Here is a 17,795-nt window from a genome sequence, read left to right as displayed (position 1 = left end):
ACACTGTCATTAACCGTTCACAGAAGGAGCAGGCTTAATAAAACCACAGAGCTAGCCTGAGGCTCAGCCCACGTCTGTACAATGCTACGCTCACAAGACATGATGTATTACCTGGGTGTGTTACCGAGTCACACTACACTACAGCAGCTATGCCACTTTTGATTTCTGCCTCAGCAAATTCAGAACTACTGGTAGTACAGCTGTATCAGCTCGCTCACACTATGTAGTCCTGTATCTCCAGGGCAAGATAATGACACTGTTTCCAGATAGAGCCATATGATGTGAAGCCAGCTCACATATCTCTGCAAGAGCAGTATTACACAACGCCACCATCCCCTCCAAATTCTTTCTCTCTGTTGCATGTCAGGAGGAGGGGTGGTAACATGATTTCCATTCCTGCCAGAGATGCATAATTTTCAACACAGTGGGGCCTGTGAGACACATACAGCAGAGAGCAGTTGTAGAAACATCTACATGTATATACATCCACATTTACTTTGGAAATACAGGCATTTTTAAATCTCCTGGAGGTCTTCCCAGCTACAAAATGTATGACACTGCATCAAAAAGTGCTGAGGTCTCTTTGGTAATTCAGCCTTGTGTGCAGAGCAAGCGAGTACTTACCTCAATGGTCACATTGCCAAATGGAAAATTTGCCACACATGCCACTTGCTGGCACCGGCTGCAGCACTGACCCTTCTCTTCTACATAGCGGAAACCCTGTGGGAATAAAGTTTCTGTTTAGCCACGTTACCTGATGTCTTGTTCATGAAGCACCCTTGGATCAAAGCCACGGTGGAGATGGCAGAGGAAGTGAGCCCACCTTCTGGTTTAATTTGTTGTCCTTAGAAACCTGGTGGAACCACTTTAAGCCTGACAATCACAGCTGACAATTTCTTTCCCTGATTGAATAGTGACTTCTGCACACTTCAGTTACCACGAAGACCCTGTCATTGGTTATTCTTCTTTGGGCTAACACACAGGTCAGGCCAAGTAAGTTAATTCAGCATATGATTACTTGCACAATCTACCACCAGTGCTTGGTCTGATATGATTACCCACAAGAATTGCTGCTGTCAGACATGTGAAGACCATGCATCAGTTATTTCCCCTGCTGCGTTTTAGGTTCCCATTGGTCTCTCAGTGGGTGTTGGTAGCTTCAGGATAAAGGATAATGATTTTATCCATTTTTAGGATTAATGATGGGTCTGACCCTATCTGGGCAAGAATGGGAAAGAAACTACTTTTTACTTACATTCAACAATAGACTGAACAATTGTGTGCACACTCTCAGCTGCCAACTACTGATAATTGTCTAGAAACGTGTAAACCACTGTGCAGTTTGTTTACTAACTTCATTTTTGAGCTGACAATGGGCAACACCAAACAGAACACCACAAATGTCATCTCTCAGCAGTCAGACTTCTCTTTAAAGGGTTGCAATTTTTCTCCCTCAGGACATCTTTCCAAGGGTGTTTTCTTAAATTTGCTAAAGCAAAAATAACCAGCACCCTAAAAAGACTTTACAAAAAATCTAGGAGGAGATTATATCCTGCTATCTTTCAGTGAGGAAGCAGTTATACTAGCCCAGTTTTGCAGCACATCCCCTCAACAACCGTTGTTTGTGGTTGGGGGAGTTGAGCGCTGACCTGCTGGCAGGTGGTTTGGCATTTCACTGGAACACACTGGATGCGGTTGGTCCGTGTCACAACATCCTGCTCATCTGTACACACACAGTTCTCGCAAGAGCTTTTAGGCACCATTGCCCCAGGCTGGAAATACAGAGGAGACAGGAGATAAGAATGGCAAGAATTCAGTGGGTTCTAGAATAAATATACATGCCCGAGCCTTGTGCTAATGAAAAAATGAATGCTTAAGATTGGGGTTTATTTTTAGAAGAACTTCCTGAAATTAATATCTCTGCATCTCTAGAACCTCACACTGTCAGTATCACAACATGAACACCAGACTGACACTCCCAAGTGCATCAATCACGTTAAATGAGTTAAGTTATCTCAAAAATTCTATGCATCAACTTTTGTTTCGTTTTACCCAGTAATTAATCTTACAACATTCAATGAGATTTAAAATTTGTATTCAATTACAGTTCTGATTTCTTGACTCTAAAACAAGGTAAGATCTCATTTAGTAAGCAAGCTAATGGTCTCTAGCTTTACCTATTCAGTAACATTTCCAATAGTACATAAGACCACTGGCAGGGAAAAGTTATGGGCTATTCTAATCCTGCTTTTTATGTAAGTGTTGACAATAACGACTTCAGAAAATTCTGAGTCAGGTGGCATTAATCTTTGGAAAGAAGTGTCTGGAAGAAGACCTACCTTAAATTCAACTCCTTCAGAAACACATACACCTTTTGGTACTGTAAGAAAAAATTAAATGAAAAGGATGTGCTAGGAATGATGTAAACAGTTACTGTACTGATCTCTGAATTGTGAGTGATTTAGAGGAGACGAAGTAGAACTGAGGTTTTTCACTAGCCTTCATAGCCCGCACAAAACCACGGAAAAAAGTAACTAGTAGGTGGTGCTACTTGTTATTCAGAAGCCCATATGTAACATTTGCTCAGATGTTATGCACAAAGCGAGGGGTAATTCTACATCCTGGTATTTTCCATATGGAAAAATCTATTTACCTCATGTTTTTTACCCATACTTCAAATTAGTTGAGCTTTCCTTTATTGTTAACCACCTTGCTGGTAACAGAGCCAATGGGAAGCTGGGTCAAGTATGTGAATCTGGAAATATAATTTCGCAGCAGAGCTTCTGGGTGGGTTCAATGTAACGAGCATTCAGTATCTGATCAATAACTTGCACTCACTGAATACTAGCTACAGAGAACCTGCACCAGTTACTCTCCCTCCAAAACAGATGAAAAAAGAGCACCAATTGTAAAGGCTGAGAGGGAAGAGGAGAGGCTACTGCTTATGATTTTGACTCATTTATAAAAAATGAAATAGTTCAATAAATAAATAAAACAACTTAAGGAAACGTGGTACTTACTACAGGAGAAGATAGGACAACAACCATCCTCAGATATAGAAACCACTGGTTGGAAGCCTAAGTCACATGTTGTTTTGTTGATAATGCAGGTTTTTATATCGCATTCTGTAATAGACAACAGAGATAAAGTAAGCCAAAGCATCTCATCAAGCAGCATTACTTGCAGAGAAAGCTTGAACATCCAAGAAATTGGGTATAAATAGATGATTCTTGAACCACACATTTTTGGAGTTTGGGATGTGTTCAGGTGAAGTATCTCTAACCTTGCTTTACTATAAAGCTCTTCCCTGGACTTCTCCTTGCAGCCTTTAATCCTGCTTCTCTTCCCTCACTGGATGTCAGCACTAAAATAACTGAACACCCTCAACTTAGAGAACTGACAGAGAAACAAGTTGGGGTAAAGGTAAATGAGTCAGAGAGTGAAAGAAATGAAGAGGCAGTGGATGAGAGCCAAAGACATGGAGTCGGGACATGCAAGGCAAAGCACCCTGACAGTGCCCAGTGCTCCCTCAAAGCATCCAAGGAGCCTAATGGACCTTTGCCTGGCAGCATAAAGGGATGAGGAACAGAAAACCATCCCACAACCATTGCCAGGATCCCCTGTCCTGAATCTTCCTACAGGCGCTGGGGATGGCCAGGCTTAGGAGCACCTGCTCCTGTGAGGATGAGGAGGTCCTGTGCTGTGATGGGCATTTGGGACTGGGAGGATGCAAATGGAAAGATGAGGGCAAATATATGTCAAGAACCTCCACAGGAGGCCCTGGGGAGCCTGGAAGGTGGGCACATCCTCCCTTACTGGATGGATCTCTGTGCAAGGATCACCCTCTCATCTCAGACGGACAAGAGCCAGAGGATCCTGTGTAGCACTTGGTAGTCCCAATGATCTGATCCATGGGGGATTTTCCCACGTACGTATGTGGCAGGTCATGGCACTAGTTTAGAATGCAATCTGGACCAGAAGAGGTCTCCTTTAATTGCAGAAGCTCCTGGCATGTAGGTGGAAGATATGACCACTCCAGTGTGTTTATCTGAATCTGGTACTTGTGGGGTACCAGGTCTCACTTGAGGATTGCTCCTAAAGGCAAATGCTGCCACATTATGACACCTAAATTATCTACTCACCACAGACTGTCTCTGTGCAGCATGGGTCATCCAGACGTGGTTTTATTTTGCGTACAAAGCCCTCTTTAGTGCAGTTAATAGGTGGAGATTTAGCACAAGGCCGGGGGAAGCAAGAGATATTCAAAGTGACTTCATCGCAAGCACAGTATTGACAGTCATGTTCCCAAGCCTCTCTAGGCTGTGAAAACAATAGGGATAGTAGTTCAGAAAGCAAAACCTAGAAGCATTATGTTAATGAATGCCTGCTGCAAGACAGCATAGGGGTGGGTTGCCCTCATTGTCTGTGTAGGAAAATCATAGTTCAAATCACAGAAGGAGAAGAAAGAAAAAGTAAGAAAAAATGCTGTTATCTGCCACTTTCCTTGGCAGGCTTACATATTTCCAGAAGGGAAGCCTGGTAGTTCTACCAGGAAACAGTGATTCCCCAAAACAGCTATTTCTGCTTCTGTACCTCAAGCGATTAATAAAGATCTAGAGCTCATAAAATCTGCTGGTTTCTTTGCCACATTGCAGTTCACTGGTATTTAAACTTTTTATTAAAAGAAGAAATTCATGCAGTCATTTTTACAGGTCACAGCCCCCAGCTACAGCATAAAGACAGTATTTTCTTTTTTCTTACCTGTTTCACCGACCCATCTTGTGCAGTGCAACCTATAAAATGAATTACAGATTCCTTTAATGCTAACTGAACTGGGAAAAACAACAGAAGGAGGAAGACAGGAATAGAGGGAAGGTCTTGAAATCTGAGGAACAGCCACAAAGAGAAAGAGACATCCAGAGTGCAAAGTCCCAGATTCTATACCCAAAAACATCTTAAAGAACCTCCTCTCTGTTCTTTTGAAAGTTGCACTTTCTGCATAATAGCAGGCAGAAACTGCCAGTCTGAAACGTTTCCAGCCTCACTAGAAAGGATGAGTATCAAGGTCTCTCCCACTTCTTTTGTACCCAGAACATCCCCTTTAATGCACACTGCTAGTCAGGCTCTTATCCCCCCTTCCAATCTCACCATTTACATTTCTTACCACAGACAGAAACACAAATGCCATCATTATCATTCAGCCGAGTTTTTCCATCAGGACAGTAGCATCCCTCAACGAACACTGGTGTGTGATTTTGGGAGGGGAGGGTGTCCATAACGGCTTCTCTGCACAATTAGAATATGAACAGAAACAAAAATCAGGGGCAGAAAGACACCTAAATCCCAGGGGAATGTAAACTTGCAGCCTTCCTCGGCAATTTTCAAGTTATGGACTTGAAAAGTATCTTAGGAAATGACTCACCTGCTGAAGCAAGTACTTCTTTTAGCTTCCCCGCATGGCTTGTATACCTCATCCTGAGCACAGCTGGCCTCTGTGGAGCATTATAACACAGGTTAGAAAGCCCAGACCCCTGCATACCCTTCCATGCACAGCAGACACACGGCACGCGCCAAGGCAGCCTGCCTACGGGTGCTCACAGCCCAGGCTCCGGCCAGCCAGGGGGTCCTGCAGCTTCAGCAAGGGGGGATCAGTGGGTTCAGCAAGGTGCCTGTGACAGTACTCGTAGTGCTTCCCCCTGAAGCCCTGGGTCCCCTGAGCAGGGCAAAGCCCACAGAGAAGCCGTGTGTTGCCATCTAGTGATGAAGCTCCAGGTAACACACAGGGCTCAGCTATGCTGCTCACAAGCCTATGGGCAAGTTCCCCACTTGTTTTAAACCAGTTCCGGACTGGAGCAACCTCTGATTTGTTCCTGCTTTTCCTCCAGTCCAGAGCAGCTCAAGAATGATTGAAGCCGGTTGATGTAAAGGAACGCAAACAGACATGTAGGTGAGGAAATAACAGACCCGAGCTGCTACACAGCCAGCAGGTCTTTGCCAGGCTTACCGCACTGCCCGTTCGTCCGCCGCCTCCAGTCCACGCAGACCCCGTGGAGCCCGCACAAGGCTGCGTAGGTCTGCATGCTCTGGCACTGGGTGCTGGGGTGCTGTCCTGAGCACCCACTCGCCACACATGCCTCATAGTAGGGCTGGGGGGCGACCACGCTGTGGCACTCGGTCAGGTTCCTTTGCAAAGGAAGGAGACAGACATGGCATTTCACATCCTTGGGCTACTCCCACGGAAAAATTCAACTCAGAACTAAACCCATCCCCAAAGAGAAAGCCTCAAGGTAAAGATACAACCACAAATTGCTCTGATAGGCAGTACGCCCACACACCTTAATTAAAAATGAGCTTTATCTCCCATTCTTTAGAATGTTTTGAAAGGAAGCAATTTTATGTTGGGCTAGTACCTGCAGAGAAAAGTCTCCCGCACAGCTCACAGCTATAATTCTATATGCTGACAGTCAGCATGTTTGACAATCCTGTTTTGAACCACAAAATCATTTTTTAAAAAAAAGACACACACATTTGTTTACTATATTCTGACTGTGTTCCTTTTCATCCAGAGCTTTCAGATACTGAATTATAGCTAGTTCCTGGTTGGCTTCTCCAGAACTGACAGACGGAGGGAGTGCCAAGCAGCAGACACTATTAAGGAAGGACTGATTTTGATGATGCAGCTGAAAAATATCTGCCATACTCAGAAACATTCACACATCAGTTCATTGTTCAGTTTTTCAAGGTATGCTAGACTTCATATTTTCATTACGTCTTATAATCAGTTCACCCAAGGCATGTAGTGAAGCACAAAATTATCTTGTGGACTTATTTTTCTGGCACTTTTGGGAGTTGTCTTACCAAATGATTTTACACAGATTGGAAGGCTCACAGTGCTGATGATATTCGATCTCAACTGGTTCTGAGACACCTGGATTGCAGTATCTGTTGGTAGGATCTGGGACTTTCCAACCTAATGCCATCTCTTTGAAGGACTCAATAACCTCACCATTTCTCTTCACAGCATCATCAGACTTCTGGTTGGTACAGGTACCTGGTAGCAATATAAAAGCCAAGTGACAGTTCATGAACAGTTAACGCTGATGAAGCTGCTTTTAGAGAAAACCTGTAAAGAAGTTCTCCTCCTTGTGGGGAGGTAACAACATGTGGGGTCCCGGGTGAGTTCACAAGAACTGTTTGTAGGAAGGGAAGGCTAGAAGAAATAGTTTGCTAGTTATGAAAACCAGAGCCGATGTGTCAGTTGATGCATTTGTCCTGATGGCTAAAGCAACTGAGGTGGCTCTGTCGAGCTCAGGACTCTCCAGATTTCATACATTCCCATATCGAGTAGGTAAGATCAAGATGAAGGGCTTGGAAAGAGCCTATCTCCATCAGACTCTGAACAGAGTGAAAGGAAGTGTCTTAAAACTGCATCTCCTGACAGTCAGTCCACCAAACAGATAAATTTATTAAAACTTGTTAAAAATACAAATCAGTGGAGTTGCAAGCATTTAGAGATGTTTACAAGGGGACAAGAGAAAGAAGGAGGAAAATTTATGGCACTCATTACTGTCAGCAGATGAGGACACTCACCACACAGTCCCATGGTATTATTATAGAACTTTCCAAAAGGGAGTTTTATGTAAAATGCAAGTCGACTGTAGGAGACATAAGCTTCTAATTCAGGTATTTCAACTATGATGTAAAGGCCAGAACTGGTTATCCTGATACCATTCCTGGAAATGTCTGGAACAACTTTTTTATCATTAAACAAAATCTAAAAAGAAAAGAAACAAAAGGTCTCTATGGACATCCTTCTGTTGAGTAAGGTATATGGTTTGTGCAAGTGGAATGCAGAGCAGCACAAATTCATACCTCAGGCAATCATTTAAGCGGTTGTCTATGATTCATTTTTAAGATATTGTAATTTATGTTTGAACACTTATGTCAGTAAGAAAGGCACAACTTTCAATTATGCAATCATTTCCCAAGTTTTTATAATACACACATTTTTGTTGACACAAAGGAAAAAAGAGAGAAAAAACAATGTAATTGCATTTCCTACTCATTCCATTTTCTACACGCTTCATCTTTTGTAGTGACAGGACATTTGGCAGTACAGTAATATAACTACAGCAAAATAATATTGAGAATTAATTTCAACACAATACTTTACCAAGTTTGTTTCTTTTCCATGTTCCATTGCTTGTGTCAGAATAACAACAGAGTTGGAGTGAAAAATGAGAAGGGACATTGAACAAATTGCTCCATCAATGGCAGCACAGTAGTAGTTGTCTATGTGAATCCAGAAGTTGTGAGAGTCAGGATGAATTGACTTCACAAGGACATAGGTGCAGTTTTCTTTGAAATTAAAATATGTTCCATCAAAAGTCACATAATGCTCATTTCCCCATCCACTGCAAATACCTGGAAGGCAAGAGTGACAGACTTCAAATTTGGCTTCTGAGCTTCCTGTAAGTACAAGCTGGTTTTAACTCTCTTACTCTTTTTCAGTGAAAGCTGAAATAATCAGTTTGATGAAGAAAAATCAGCCTAGCAAGGACACTCTTATCTGCTCTTAACAGCCAATGTTTTAGATGGGACTTCTGTTCCATTACATCCTACTGAATTAATACAAACGTAATATAGATGTTGACCACATAGATATATCTTTCTTGAGGCCCAGCTGAACATTAAATAAATTTCAGGATTTCTCCTGCCACAGTACTTACACTGACACTCAAAGACTTCACAGCAACCAGTTTTATCATGGTGTTTTGTGAATGGGAAACCATTGACACAGATTTTCAGTTGCTGAGGAGGGCAAGTCATGCTGGACAGTTTAATATTGTTTCCTCCTCCCAGGCAAGTGGCAATCTGGCAGTTCCCAAAGTTCCACGTTTCATTAAACTGTTGACAGATTGAAAAAGGAGAGACACAAAACAAAGTAATATAACAAGATCTTTAAAATCACACACAGCAACTACACTCCATTCAGTTAATAGTCTAGCATGGCATTATTGGCTAACTACTCTTCCTTTGGAAACCAGGCAATATGAAACATACGGCAATCAACGGAGTCTTGGTATCTACCTCTGTTCTACAACATTTTGCATAGGACTCAATGTTAAGGTCCTGACCACTTCTGATGATGGGACACTGCCAGATCTGGTTTCCTAGCCTTGGTTCAGCTTAGGTATCTCTGCCCACATACAATCATTTAGGTATTTCAGGTGAACAGAATGATCTTCACCTTATTCCCTTAATTATTTGGAGGTTTCTGGTATACTTTTAAATCATCTAATTCAGCCACACCTACAGTCCAGCTGCAGTGGTGGTTACCACCATCAGAGGAGAGCATCAGCTCTTGGCAGCAGGCAATGCTACAGCTGAAGAAACACATCTTCTTTCAAGTCTCTCACCTTTCTGGGAGGAATGAGCCCAAGACAATCACTGACAGGAGTCCCTGGGGGAGCAGGAACTTGACTTGTTGCACTGGGAGCAGACGGTGGTGGACAGGCTTCGGAGTCTGGATCACAGATCTTGAGGGCTTCAGTATGACCAATTTTACACTCTGCCCAAACTAATTCAATCTGACATGATGCATTGCAAACCGAGTAAGCACAGTCACCTGATATATTGACTGGCAGAGAAACATTTTCTCCTGCAAGGTCAAAATCCAACTGTTAGCACTGGACTGTGCATGGAACTCAAGGTAACTCAAGGCCTATGCATCACAGATCGGCCACGCACTCAGACCTGCATCCAGCCAGCTGGGTCTACGCGTGCCTGATGGCCACCTTCAGGTGTGACTGTCTGCAACTCCTTGAATTCAATGACTGAACCAGAGCTCAATTCACTCAAATGGCAAAGGCTGAGGGAGGACCACAGGCAGCTAATCTGAAATTCTGCTTTTAAGTACATTAGCAGGAATTGAAAATAAGTAGCAGAGGAGAGAATACTGAATATATGACTGAGCACAAAGACCAGGAGATAGGTGGTTCAGGAGCTACTAAGACATGACAAATCTCCCCTTCTCTGTCTTTGGAATATGACTGTGGATTACAAACCTACGTTCCAACAGTTTGGGATTCAGGATTTGTGCAGGAGCCCACTGAAGTCATCATCTGTATAAGCTTCCTTACCCCAGGGACATCCTAACCAGGGCAAAGTTATAAGATATGGAAGAGTCATAGTTCTGAAGGTGTTAGTTACAGGTCAAAGATGTAACAACTTGTGCTAATGTTAACTGTAGCAGGCTGAATGAACACTTGCTGAAGCACCTTTATCTAACAGTACATCTTCCCACATCAATGGTGCAGAAAAAAAATTTGCTTGGTTTCTCACCCATTTGTATCAATTGTCCATTGTCACTGCAGAAGCAGGGAGTGGTCACTAACAATGGAGGTGTAGGTGTTACAGGTTGCGTAGGTGGTTCTGCAGGAAATGACATCAATTAATTTTCAAATCCTCTGCTTTTTTTGCCCCCCTGCTTTCCGGCCCTATGGCATCTATTACATTGTCTACAATCCCCAAAAGAGGAAAAAATAATCACTTTTCTACCCCCATCACATTCCGTATGCAAACACAATAAAATCCTCCTCTCTGTACTTATATATACTTTCTCTATTACACTGTATGCTACAAGAATAATACACATGCACTCTTTCTGGAGTTAGTTTTTCCTCTATATAGAATACAATAAACTGCCCTTCTACTGTCACTTATTCATTCCAATTTAAAGTTTCTTTGAACTTTCTAATTCTGCAGGACTTCACCTGACTCTGGAGAGGTGATTTCCAGTGGCACTCCATTTTGCCTTTTAATGCCTTGTTGCAAAGAATCTGTTGGTTTAAATACAGACAGATCATTTAGTCATTTTACTATGCTACCTACACTCTGCTTCCAACAGTCCTTCCTTTCCTAGCTATTACTTCATTATACTTCTTAGTCTACGTGTTAAACCATTTAGTAAATATCAAACACACGGACTGACCATCAAGTCTTTAGCTCTTCCACTCGGGTAGAGAAGCTAACTTTTAATTTTCCTTGTACCCTTTGTATAATTTGTTATCAGGATAATACACATTATTTTTAGCCTTTGCTATAATCATGTGGCAAAATTCCACTTTTACTTTTTTCCTTTTTACTTCCTATTTTGTGTTCATTCATACCCCCTTCACCCTGCAACTTCTCTTCTGGGAAGGGAATAAACCACCAGGCAGCTTTACTTTCTTGCTGCAGTGACCCATTGGAGACTGACTTATTCCAATGCAGAGAACAGTACAAGAAGAACCATAATGTGGTAGAGGTGCTAAGAAGGAGAAAAACAGCGTTTGGAAGTATGAAATACTGAGGCAAACTACACCAGAGTGTAAACTGCGGTATTCCCAAGGTTACTGTAAGAGCTGTACTGAAAAATGGCCGACTCTAGTCTCTCTTTACTTCATTGATAGTACGAATCTATAAAAATTACACTTTTGGTCCCCACCATGAGACCCACAAGCTCTGACCCCTCATTCCTGAACCTTCAACCACCTTGGTCTGTACTTATCCTAGACATGCAGTAGGAGTCTTTTTCCAAGACTACAGACTTCCATAAAATCACCACAAAACCTCTTATAAATCTAGTACCTTGTGCTGGTGCGGGGGGTGTTTTGCAAGTGAAAAGTGTTTTAATGATCTCTCCATTAGGGCCGCAGACAGCATCACCGCAGTTGGTCCCATATACTTGGCTGTATACAGTTTCATTTAAGGTGTAGGTCTTTCCATTGTAGCAGCAAAGGCAATCTGAGGCACCAAAACAGCAAACACCGTGGTAACAGGGAACACGTGTAATATAAATACAAACGAAAAGAAAACCAAACTCTGGATTTACCCTTCTGTAGCTCATATCATCAAACATGAATTACCTGGCTGAAAAACTTTCTTAGTCTTTACTTGAGAACTTGCACTGGGAGTCTACCTTGTTTATATAAATTGGGTTGGATTTTTGCTGTTGCTGTTGGTTCTTGGAGTCAGCTTGCATAAAGGATTTACTGGTGAGAGCATCAGAACTGGCACTGTCCTGACCCAGCATGGAGCACAGGTGCATTCCCTCTTGGCAGGGAACGTGACTGGGATTACGGTCTTGCTGAGTGATGAAACACTGGCTCAGAACATGTTGTACAGCCATTTCCATCCACTAATGAGGAACATGCAGTGATAAACAATTTCATTTAAATATATGAGAAGCTCTCCAGGTTTTGGACAATATACATTCAGGAACCCAAGGGAATTACTGGCAACAAAATCAGGAAAACTGATGATGTGTTGTCTAGTGGGTCACCATGCATTTTGAGATGTGGTTTCTCCCAGATATGCAAATGAACTGATACCATACCTTAAGCAAGTGTGTCCTTTAGGCACACAAACATGTCTCTCATAAGGTTTATTATTAAACTAGTGGACAGGGAATAGCACCTCTACACGATTTGCCCTGTTCAAAAAGTGCTCATAAAAAGTTATGAATGGCCTGCTTCAGCCTACTTTCTGTCTGTCTCCACTGACTACCAAGGAAGTGTAAACTGGAGAAGTGGTATTTGCCTGGCTGAGATGAACCTCGCATTTCGTGCCTTTCTCCTTCCTCCCTATGATTATCCTTTAGACAGTTCTTTAGGTCCAAGGCTGCATTTTACTTATCAAAGTATATCTGTACTGCTGTGCATCCACCTACTGAACTAGCTTGCTGGAGTCCTGTTACCAATACACCTGCAGTAACACGTGATGTTGGGTCGTTTCAGCCCTACCACCCCTCAGTGAATGGTGAGGGTGGTGAAAAGTTACCTTTGGAGTCTTCACTACATAGCTTCTCTTCAGGATCACTGAAGATAAAGAGAAAAGGAGAAGACTTCTTTTATTGGCTTAAATCAATGTGGAATAACAATGTCTGCAACAGTATCTACTTGTACATAAAGCCTATTCCTGGAGGATTTAATGATAATTGCCGTTGCCTCTGAACATAAACCAAACATTGCCTAGCTGGTCCCTTCCAACCCTGTTCTGCCTCTCTCACCACCAGCTGACCTACCATGAAGTGCAGTTGGGAAGGGAGACGCACTCCCTGCTTTCTTCATCAAAATATGGCTTGTCAGGGCCACACTCCGGGTAACAGCCTGGAAAGTTAAAGTAAACATAACGTTCTTAGTCTGCTTTACATAGATCCAGGAAAAACAGAGAAATACCTCTATTAGATGTAGATTTGATCCCAAAATGGATGTGATCCCAGTATGAATGTTCTTTATACTACTAATTATTTTTCCACATTCTTTCTCCCTCCCAAAATTTTTAACTATCTCTGTTTGTCAACAGTTAATTATTCTTTGCAAATTTAGACTGAATGACCTTTTATCTCCCTCCAGATTTAAAGGCATCAGGCAAATTATGCCATGAATGGCACTATCACACTAGGAATTAGCCCAGGCAAGACATGGTCAATGGGTTTCTGGGGCAAATGACCTTGTAGCAACCTTGATGCTCCAGATATTTAAAACCAGCCTAATAACTTCAACTCCCATAAAATGCATCAAAGTCAAGCAAGAATTACCTTCTAAACTGTACATCAAGTTCCCACATTTCCCTTGTGGGTTCCTGCAGGTCTTTAGACAAGGGGCTCCACAGGGTTTATAGAACCACTCGTGTTTGTCAGGTGGATTGTAATAATCACAGAACACAGCTGGAACAGAAGACCAAAAAAAACTCCAAGTCTCAGACACCAGGCAGGAGTTATTTTCTAAATCTTGTAAAAGAGAGCTTGTTAAGTCACGCATGCACAGCAGTGTCAGAATTCCAGTCTTCACCTCCCGTGTGCCTAAGCACATGGAGCACTGCTTTTCTGTGTGCATGTTCAGTGCAACACTTACGGCAAATGGCAGGCGTTCTCCACTCAATACAGACACCAGCTCTGCTACAGCTTCTTGAATAAGCAGCAACTGAAGTACAAAAGCACTCACAGTCTCCCACACTGTCACAGCCACAGAAGTCAGAAATACAAGATTCGTAATATGGTATTGGGTTCACCTATCAAAACACCAACAGATGTTACCGAGACGTACCTGCTGCACTGTGTTTCAAAGAGAGAAAGGGCTCAGAACTCCTGTCACCCACTGGCAGTTTTATTGGCAGAACCAGGCTGTCTGTGACAGACTGGGATTGTCATGAGGGAGCTATGATATTTTACAACAGTCGGTTTTCTATTTCCACCTGCTTGGTAGAACTGGACTCTAAATCTTCTCATTCTCATGTGTGTAATACTGTGATTTATACTCAAAATGTCTTTCCAGTGCAATATCTGCAGGACTGAACTACCTTGCTTTGGGTTAGGACAACTACATAGTGTGCACACTCTCTAACTGAGAGAGTGATTGAGTATAAAAGGAAATCCCATTTCCACTGAACTTCACATCTCTTGTGTTTTAATCCATGCCAATGTGAACTAACCATGGAAATCAAGCCCAGTTTGCTTTTAAAATGGCTTATTAAACTGCACTGAAGCTTTTTATAGACATTCTCACTAAGAATTAGTAGCCTTGTTTCTGTTTAGATTAATTTGTGTCTAAAATAAACCAAGTAATTAATCTATTTAGGTAATTTGAATAAACTTTCTCAAGGATCCCCATACAAACAGTCCTACACTAACTTATCTCTAGATTTTACAAACTGATACCTCACTTTTTTTTTCTGGTGGCCAATTATTACCCTCTTTGTCTTCAGTTGCTGCAAACAGGCACTGCTGTTTCCTCAATACCATGCAACAGGATGCAACTGGCACAGCTGTAAAGTGAGGTTTTGAGAGAGGCAGCCCTTGCACTCAAGGATGCCATGTAAGCCTTCAATAGTAAAAATTTCTGTGCAAATGTGCTGCATAATAGCAACAAATACCTAGTGTGAAACTACTGAGGATGAGAGAACAGGATTACCTTACTGTGACAGGCTTCAAAGATGTTACTCTTTATGATGCTGCAGTGCTTCTGTCCCAGAGCAGACCTGAAAGGTTGATCAGCACACAGGTCCGTCATGTTTATATTTGAGCAGGTGCTTGTTATTTTCCAGCTGTTTCCAAACTCCTGGATGCTCATCTCCATGGACTGCCCTCTGGTTGTGAAGTCGTTCCTTGAGCGGCCATCGAAGTCCCCACAAAGGCCGCAGACCTTTCCCTGCAGAATTTGTGTCAGCACAGTAAATGGTTTGGTTATTTTGAGTGCAGCCCACTGTTTGACAGAAATGAACTACAGAACAGGCCAAGGCAAAATAGCTGCAAACTTCTAAACAGCTATCCAAAAAACAGCTTAGAAAAAGCTGGACAAGATCATTCTGTTAGCTCTTCGATACTGCAGAGTGTCTGGCTTCACTTCTAGCTCCAAATATTCTGGAGTGCTTCGTACTGACTGAACAATGAAATAAAACACAAGACATGGCTTGCTTGCTGCTTCTTGTCCACTGAACTGAACACTTTTCCAAGTCCTGCTTTTCAAACTGGAGCTGCAGTTCTGGATGCATAACTTTGAGTTTGAAATCAAAACTCCTAGTCCATGCCACACCTACCTGGAAAGATGGTGCCACGTGAACAACAACAGTGGTCTTCTGGTCCCACATGAAGTTCATTCCTTGCTTTGTTTCAATCACAATATAACCTCCTCTGAGATCCACTTTGTAATTCTTCTCAGCTCCTGGATCAGTGGCTATCTCCTGAATTCTTCCTTCCAACAGCCTTATTTCACTGCTCTACAAGGAACAAATACATTGCATGGAAGGAAATCTAACAGAAAATTTAGTGTAACAACACTGGTATTCTGCCTCTTGTCCTTCATCTCACTTTCCTGTAGTCTTTACACAACATCTTGGTCTATTGCCAGACAAGACCTAGTGAGTTCAACAGGAAATGTCTGCCCTTGCATGGCAAGACTTACCTCATGGCCACAGAAATTGTCCACATTCTAGATGAAATCTGTTCTGCTGGCACAGCAACTCCTGAGTGCACGGGCAATTGGGCATAGTGCAACACTCCTTGTCACGCTGCATCCCCTCACCCCTACTATGGGAGAAATCTCTTTTGCGTACACTTTGGGGAAATTCTAAGCCTGAGCTGGAGGGAAGGAACTCTTCCCTCCAGAGTTAAATCTGCCCTGTGCTCAGACCACAGTACAGTAACATGCTCCTCTAAAAACTTTACCATCACTCCTATACCACTAATGTTGCAGATGCAAATACACACACACATGCACATATGCAGAGTGCCCTTGACTCCCTGCATCTGCATCCTTACCTGCAGAAGTGTCCAGCCCTGTTAACACCAAACACCTAAACCTTCCCCAGCTTGCTTGCCTCTGCTTTCTGGCTGCTTGACTTCCATAGGTACTCTCTAGCAGCAACTGAGTTGGAATATAAGGGGATACTACAGTAACCACTACAAAATCAAGACTACAGCTCCTCATTTATAACCAATTTAGACAAACCTCAAAAATCAGCGTGATCTTTAGGGAGCAGATGGAGAGTGACTTCCCACAGGCGTTGTTCTGAATTACGATTCGGAATGTGCCAGCATCCATGTTATTGGGACAAAAATCCTTAGAAAAATAGATAACATTGTATTAGAGCTTTTCAGGCAACTAGACTAGCTTTAAACATTTTCAGGAGCTCTAAACAAATGACATTTCAATCTGACTTCTGCTACTTTGTCGTTTTTTTATTTTAGAAGAATCTGGTGGCAAATGACCTGGTGGTAGATTCATACTGACCAGGAATTTCAAAGACAGAAGCTAAGGAAAAACCTGAGCTTTTCATAGCACCAGTCCTGCACAGCCAAAAAGGTAAAAATATTGTTTCTTCAAATTAGCAAAACAACTGTAACTTGGAGAGTACAAAATGTCTGAGTACTGTCTCATTGCATGCAGTTATTATACATAAAGCTCACATGTTAACCTCTGTGTGCTTCTGTCACAGCAAAAATACTGTCAGTCTTGAATGGCCGAGAGAAACACTTAAGCTTTTCACCACCACATCAATTCCTTTCCCTTGCAGATGCTGGAATTACCAGGTGAGGGCTGTCCAGCCCAGGAGTCAGTCATTTAGGATCACACAGTGCCCTCTTGTGCCACTTCTGAGGGCTAATTGCTTTGCTTTTATATAGAAAATCTCACTGTGCCTGTCTGCTCTAGGTACAAGAGAAGGGGAATAGGCTCTGGTCATCAGAGTTGACTATTTTGCATAGGATAGCACTTCAATTACTCAGTTGAACCCTACAGTGTAATCTGTGAAAAGCATACGGACAGAAAGGTGAAAAACATTGATACCTGAGCTAGGATATAGTCACAGTCTCCCAGGAAATCAAACTTCTCCCCATCAAAGCTCATGTAATGCCCATTTCCATACACAGTGCAGGTTCCCTTGCAGGGGTTGTCTGTGCAGTTCCACTGCCTTTTGCTACAGGTGCTGGGAGGCAAAATGCAAAGTATCACAGCGTGGTTTTTCCTTAACCCCAAACAGGGGCACAGTAATTCAAACGTTTGTCTTTTGCAGAACTTCAGAGAAAGCAATCATCTCTCACTTTTCCAGGCTTACCCACTCAACTGTTCTGAAACCATGCCGAAAGATGGCTTACTAATTAGAAAGTTCATGTTTACTACCAAGGCATGTTTGAACTTTGTCATTTTTTTTCCATCAAATATCTTTTAAATCATTAAGTCCTGTCAGGAGACTCATAAGAAAATCTCATAAGAAAACAAAGCCCTCATGCAATGAAACCTCTTAATGGCCTCCAT

At 42.4% G+C, this 17,795-nt stretch overlaps 1 protein-coding gene across 1 annotated transcript in view; it reads right to left on the bottom strand.

The window, feature by feature from the left end:
* Nucleotides 1-17,795, bottom strand: part of LOC130156338 (mucin-5B) — a 44,010-nt gene that overhangs the window by 3,366 nt on the left and 22,849 nt on the right. Inside the window, exons 20-43 of the mRNA XM_056354740.1 lie at nt 17,328-17,466; nt 16,491-16,601; nt 15,580-15,759; nt 14,955-15,191; nt 13,899-14,055; nt 13,583-13,711; nt 13,067-13,151; nt 12,823-12,860; nt 11,632-11,787; nt 10,345-10,434; nt 9,420-9,661; nt 8,730-8,907; nt 8,174-8,424; nt 7,591-7,774; nt 6,859-7,051; nt 6,005-6,183; nt 5,423-5,492; nt 5,165-5,286; nt 4,762-4,793; nt 4,143-4,320; nt 3,021-3,125; nt 2,340-2,380; nt 1,650-1,772; nt 625-720 (exon numbers count right to left, since the gene is read on the bottom strand). Of these exons, the coding sequence (XP_056210715.1) occupies nt 625-720; nt 1,650-1,772; nt 2,340-2,380; nt 3,021-3,125; nt 4,143-4,320; nt 4,762-4,793; nt 5,165-5,286; nt 5,423-5,492; nt 6,005-6,183; nt 6,859-7,051; nt 7,591-7,774; nt 8,174-8,424; nt 8,730-8,907; nt 9,420-9,661; nt 10,345-10,434; nt 11,632-11,787; nt 12,823-12,860; nt 13,067-13,151; nt 13,583-13,711; nt 13,899-14,055; nt 14,955-15,191; nt 15,580-15,759; nt 16,491-16,601; nt 17,328-17,466 (3,316 nt within the window). The remainder of the gene's footprint in view (nt 1-624; nt 721-1,649; nt 1,773-2,339; nt 2,381-3,020; nt 3,126-4,142; nt 4,321-4,761; nt 4,794-5,164; nt 5,287-5,422; nt 5,493-6,004; nt 6,184-6,858; nt 7,052-7,590; nt 7,775-8,173; nt 8,425-8,729; nt 8,908-9,419; nt 9,662-10,344; nt 10,435-11,631; nt 11,788-12,822; nt 12,861-13,066; nt 13,152-13,582; nt 13,712-13,898; nt 14,056-14,954; nt 15,192-15,579; nt 15,760-16,490; nt 16,602-17,327; nt 17,467-17,795) is intronic.

This window comes from Falco biarmicus, chromosome 10 (genome assembly GCF_023638135.1).
Source record: "Falco biarmicus isolate bFalBia1 chromosome 10, bFalBia1.pri, whole genome shotgun sequence".
NCBI classification, from domain to species: Eukaryota; Metazoa; Chordata; class Aves; order Falconiformes; family Falconidae; genus Falco; species Falco biarmicus.
The sequence above is the reverse complement of the archived record's forward strand: the minus strand, read 5'-3'. Positions and strand labels throughout refer to the sequence as shown.